The sequence below is a fragment of the Rhinopithecus bieti genome, unplaced genomic scaffold, assembly GCF_001698545.2.
Source record: "Rhinopithecus bieti isolate Rb0 unplaced genomic scaffold, ASM169854v2 scaffold_38123, whole genome shotgun sequence".
NCBI classification, from domain to species: Eukaryota; Metazoa; Chordata; class Mammalia; order Primates; family Cercopithecidae; genus Rhinopithecus; species Rhinopithecus bieti.
Window position 1 is genome coordinate 813,985 of NW_016816276.1, and position 6,241 is coordinate 820,225.

General features: G+C 40.1%; 1 protein-coding gene across 1 annotated transcript; it reads left to right on the forward strand.

Moving 5' to 3' along the window:
• Positions 1–1,230: 1,230 nt before the first annotated feature.
• On the forward strand, positions 1,231–2,666 carry LOC108516972 (immunoglobulin-binding protein 1-like). Its single transcript, XM_017854741.1, has 2 exons — positions 1,231–1,906; positions 2,230–2,666. The coding sequence occupies exons 1-2, from the start codon at positions 1,231–1,233 to the stop codon at positions 2,664–2,666; spliced, it is 1,113 nt and encodes a 370-aa protein (XP_017710230.1).
• The last annotated feature ends 3,575 nt before the right edge of the window (positions 2,667–6,241 follow it).

The following is a 6,241-nucleotide window of genomic DNA, read 5'->3' on the forward strand; positions in this document are numbered from 1 at the left end:
AAAAAAAAAAAAAAAAAAACCCAAGTCTTATGAGGAGACTGTCTTCTCTTTTTTTTTATTAATTTTTTTCTCTTTTTTCAAATGTCTTTCCTTTTTGTCTTATCTTTCTAAAAGAGAGATCATTTAGTTTAATGAAAGACTCCCTCCCTCCCGAAACATCCTTCATTTCCATTCGTAGGGGTTTAATAAATATTGGCTGCTTTATTCTGTGAGTTGGCAAAATTGTGAAGGGCCCAAGTTACTGTTTCAACCAACCAGATGTAAAACTCGTGTGTGTGCATGTGTATCCTGAATTGGGTTTTTCTATATCTAAACTTTTTCCCTCTCCTTAGAGCAGAAAGATTATTAGCTTTTCTCCAATAATTGTACATGTATCTATAACTGGCTCCCGCTTTTTCTTCTCTTTTCTTTCTTTTTTTTAAAGAGACAGAGTCACACTATGTCACCCAGGCTGGAGTGCAGTGGCTATCCAGAGGTGTGATTATAGTACACTACACCCGAGAACCCCTGGCCTTAAGCGATTCTCCTGCCTCGGTTTCCTGAGTAGCTGGGACTATAGGTGCACGCCACTGTGCCCGGATTCTTCTCACTTTCTTTTCCTGTTTTCTCCCTCCTATCCTCCCTCAAGAAATTTTAAAGGTGAATTGACTAAAAAAAAAATCATTTTGTTGTCATGTGTGCACTCTAGAAAATCTAGTCCACATAAATAATCAAAAATTTCTAAACAGAAAAAGTTAAAAATGGTATTTTGCTATGTAAAAATGCTAATACTGTATTTTAATTTTCATAATACTAAAGTTAAATTTCTAATGCTTTAAACTTTCTAAATTTTTATATTGGGCTTAAGAGTCAAATAACTTATTATTTCCAAAAATTGTGTAAGATTGAAAATATAATATGGTGCTTAATTAAATAAAAATGTAATTAATTACAGATGTCTTTTAAAAGGTTTTGATTACGTGAAATTCCTGTAATACTATAAAATGTGTTAAAATTTTAATTTCTAAGTTCTTAAAATCTTAAGAACTTATACAACAAATTAATTGATATGTGATCTTTGGATACTTGAACAATTTTAAGTTAAAAAATGATATAAAACTCTGGTCATAGCATATGATGGAAAAATCTTAATCTTCTGAGACTTGTGATGTCTTCAAAGGAACCACTGATGCATGTGTGGAAATTTTATAATATAAAGAAAAAGAAAGGTTAAAAAAAGCCCTCCCTAAGATGGTTGCTGAGGACGAACTACTGCTCCCGCTGTCCCCCGGGCTGTTGGAAACCGGCAAACAGATTCTGGACGAAGTAGAAGTAGCGACTGAACCCGCCGGTTCCCGGACAGTCCAGGAGAAGGTGTTCAAGGGCCTGGACCTCCTTGATAAGGCTGCCGAAATGTTACCGCCGCTCGAGTTGTTCAGCCGAAATGAAGATTTGGAAGAGATTGCGTCCACCGACCTGAAGTGCCTGTTGGTGCCAGCGTTTCAAGGAGCCCTCACCACGAAACAAGTCAACCCCAGCAAGCGTCTAGATCATTTGCAGCGGGCTCGAGAACACTTTATAAACTACTTAACTCAGTGTCATTGCTATCATGTGGCAGAGTTTGAGCTGACCAAAGCCAAGAGCAACTCAGCCGAAAATCACACTGCTAATTCCTCCGTGGCTTATCCTAGCCTCGTTGCTATGGCATCTCAAAGACAGGGTAAAGAAGAGAGATACAAGCAGAAGAAGGAGTTGGAGCATAGGTTGTCTGAAATGAAATCTGCTGTGGAAAGTGGTCAAGCAGATGATGAGCGTGTTTGTAAATATTATCTTCTTTACCTTCAGAGGTGGATTGATATCATCTTAGAAGAGATTAAGAGCATTGACCAGGAAATTAAGATCATGAGAGAAAGAGACTCTTCAAGAGGTATCAACTTTTTTTATTTTTTAATTTTTTTTTTTTTGAGACGGAGTTTTGCTCTTGTTGCCCAGGCTGGAGTGCAATGGCCTGATTTCGGCTCATGGCAACCTCCGCCTCCAGGGTTCAAGTGATTCTCCTGCCTCAGACTTCCTAGTAGCTGGGATTATAGGCATGTGCCACCACACCCGGCTAATTTTGTATTTTTACTAGAGATGGGGTTTCTCCATATTGGTCGGGCTGGTCTGGAACTCCTGACCTCAGGTGATCCTTCTGCCTTGGCCTCCCAAAGTGCTGGCATTACAGGCATGAGCCACCATACCTGGCCCAAGAGGCATCAACTTCTAACTCATCTCATCAGGAGAAGCCTCCAGTGAAACCCTTCATTCTCACTCAGAATACTGCCCAAGTCAAAGTGTTTGGAGCAGGTTATCCAAGTCTGGCAACTATGACGGTGAGTGACTGGTATGAGCAACATCGGAAATATGGAGAATTACCAGATCAGGGAATAGGCAAGGCAACACCAGATAAATTCAGAAAAGCAGCTCAGCAACAGGAACATCAAGAAGAAAAGGAGAAAGAGCATGATGAACAAACACTCTACAGAGCTCGGGAGTGGGATGACTGGAAGGACACCCATCCTTGGGGCTACAGCAGCCACCAGAACATGGGCTGCAGGGTACACACCTCCCCCACCAAGGAAAGCCAGGCAGTCCTCCCCTCCCTGGGTTCACGCTTCAGCCGTGTACAACGAAGGCAAAGATGCTAAATCTTGCTCAATAAAGTGTCAAGTGATTAAAAACAAAAACAAACAAAAAAACCTCTGGTCACTAAATACAGATTTTATCTATTCTTATTCTCATAACGTTATAAAATGACTACACAAAGGATGTGCAAATGTGCTTTTCAGAACAGGGGATCTGATAAAAAATAAAATAAGCAAACAAGCAAAAATAAACTGTGCAAATGCTTTGGATGATATCATATATGGGTTTGTTTTGCCAGCTTAACATTTAGGAAGATAGTCTAAAATGTGTACCAAAAAAATTAGGTAGATATTTCTTGATTTCCTGTCTTCTAGACTTGCCTGCAAAAAACAGGAGTTGGTTGCTTTGGTTAAAAGTGATAATTAATAAAACAATAAAGACTATACTCATAATAATTACAGAGAAATATGAATATGTATGCAAGATAATTTAGTTTATTAAATAAATTCTTGATATATTTACATTATAATTTCAAGTATAAATACATTGATTTGTTTAATATACTGATTGGATTAATTTTATGTTAAAGTTAAAAGCTTTAATTTTGTAACTTATTTACATAGCCATGTAATTATATATGTCTAAACACACACATATAAATGTATATTAAGATCAATTGAAGAATCATCTATAAATGGTTAAAAAAAATTTAAGGTGAAATCAATGTTAGTAGATTTATTAAAACCAGATAAATTCTTGACTAACAATTGTTACATGGATGATATTCTAAAATAAAAAAGAGTAAAATTAGAATTTGGGTTTTCTTTTTGGAAAATGACCAAGATAGTCTGTGACCAGATAACAGCTATTCTTTCTAAACACCAAATATTCTATTGATTCTCTAGACTTCTTGACATACTCTGGAATAATTTTGACCAAAAATTCCTCACTTTTCAGTTAAGTTGCTAGTAATGAACTGTTCCCTACTGATGTGGTTTTAAAACATGTATAATAACTTTAGCTATCTTTTGAAGTTTTTGTTTGTTTTATTAGGGTCTCGCTCTGTCACCCAGGCTGGAATGCAGTGGTGCAGTCTCCACTCACTGCAGCCTTGACCTCCCAGGTTCAAGCCATCCTCCTACCTCAGCCTCTCCAGTAGCTGGAGCTACAGGCATGTGCCGCCATGTGCAGATAATTTTTTTTTTTTTTTAATTTGAGACAGAGTCTCCTTTGTTGACCAGGCTGGAGTGCAGTGGTGCAATTTAGGTTCACAGCAGCCTCCACCTCCCAGGTTCAAGTGATTCTCCTGCCTTGGCCTCCCAAGTAGCTGGGATTACACCACCAGGCGCATAACCATGCCTGGCTAATTTTTGTATTTTTAGTAGAGTCAGGGTTTCACCATGTTGGCAGGCTGGTCTCCAGCTCCTGACCTCAAGTGACCAGCCCGCCTCGGCCTCCCAAAGTGCTGGGAATACAGGTATTAGTCACCGCACCCAGAGGTCTTGGGCTTTAGAAATTAAAATTTCTGTTCATACCTTATATCTTCTGACAATTCTTCTTCACTCTGCCTTTATTTTAGGCCCTAAATTCAGAATAATAAAAATGTTAAGATGTCTTTTATCCTTAAAATATCTTTAGGCTTCCTAAAATGACCGTTAGGTATCACAAATATTTGCTCCTTCACTTTCTACGCAGGAAGAATAATTGAAATAATTGTTTGGCCTGGAGTGGTGGCTCACGCTTGTAATCCCAGCACTTTGGGAGGCCGAGGCGGGCAGATGACTTGAGGCCAGGAGTTCGAGGTCAACCTGGGCAACACAGTGAAACCCGTCTCTGCGAAAAATACAGAATACAAAAAATTAGCTGGGTGTGGTGGTGCATGCCTGTGGTCCCAGCTACTTGGGAGGCTGAAGTTGGCAAACTGCTTGAGCCCAGGAGGCAGAGGTTGCAGTGAGCAGAGATTGTGGCACTGAACTCCAGCCTGGGTGACCCCAACTCAAAAAAACAAAAAGAAAGAAAGAAATAATTAAGTGTGGGCATTTTTCAAACTTAAACAATGGTGAGGACTATTTTTTAACAGCAAATATTTTAAAAAACAGGAAAAGAGAAGAAAAAAACCCATATTTTATGAATTTTCTATAATGTGACATTTTATTTTAAAAATAAGTAACTTAAAAATAGATATTACTCAGCCCAGCATGGTGGCTCACGCCTATAATCCCAGCACTTTGGGAGGCCGAGGCAGGCGGATCACGAGGTCAGGAGATCAAGACCATCCTGGCTGACCCGACGAAACCCCGTCTCTACTAAAAAAATACAAAACAATTAGCCAGGCGTGGTGGCGGGCGCCTGTAGTCCCAGCTACTCAGGAGGCTGAGTCAGGAGAATGGCGTGAACCTGGGAGACAGAGCTTTCAGTGAGTAGAGATCGTGCCACTGCACTCCAGTCTTGGGGACAGAGCGAGAGTCTGTCTCCAAAAAAAAAAAAAGATATTACTTAGAACATAGAAATTTACTTAAAAATATTACTTAAAAATAGAAAGTTAAAGAGCATATCAATCATATACATATTTAATGTATTTTAGTTTGTCTAAATCTCTCTTGGTAAGCCAACAGCTGGAAGACATGCACTAAGAAAATGGGAAGCTGTTGGTAGAAATAATTTTCGGATATGTAGACAAATAGCTGGGATTAAGAAAAAGAACTGTGGGAATCTGGAGTCATAAAGAGACTGTTGTAGAAGGGGGATGTTAGAAAGAACAAAAAACGGGGAATTTAATTTTTTTCACAGGAAAATGAAACAGAAAAAACTGCTTTGGATACAGCACAGAGCCAGTGAAGGATATATAATAGTACTTCTGAAACAAAAGGGAAGAAAAGAATGCCCAGAAGTTTGTGTATAGGAGAACCCACCCAGCAGTTCTGCTGTGACTATCAAGAGGCAAGACTAGGTCTTTCTTCATCAAATGAAGAGCCTGGAGAATGCTGGGCTGGTAATGTCAGCAGATCCATTTACCTACTCAGAACTCATGTTTCCACTTTCCTTTTGAGTTCACAAGGGTGATCTGCTAAGATGGCTAAAGTCTCTGGGGACTTTTTTTTTTTTTTTCTGAGAGAGTCTTGCTGTGTGGCCCAGACTGGAGTGCAGTGGCGTGATCTCAGCTCACTACAACCTCTGCTTCCCTGGTTCAAGCGATTCTCCCACCTCTGCCTCCCAAGTAGCTGGGATTACATGTGTCTGCCACCATGCCCAGCTAATTTTTTTTTTTTTTTTTTTTTTTGAGATGGAATCTAGCTCTGTTAACCTCCGCCTCCCAGGTACAAGCGATTCTCCTGCCTCAGCCTCCCGAGTAGCTGGGATTACAGGTGCCCACCACCACGCCCAGCTAATTTTTGTATTTTTAGTAGAGACAGGGTTTTACTGTGTTGGTCAGGCTGGTCTCAAACTCCTGACCTCGTGATCTGCCCGCCTCGGCCTCCCAAAGTGCTGCGATTACAAGTGTAAGCCACTGCGCCCAGCCTAATTTTTATTTTTAGTAGGGACAGGGTTTCGCCATGTTGGCTGGGCTGGTCTTGAACTCCTGAGCTCAAGTGATCTGCCTGCCTGGGCCTCCCAAAGTGCTGGGATTACAGATGTA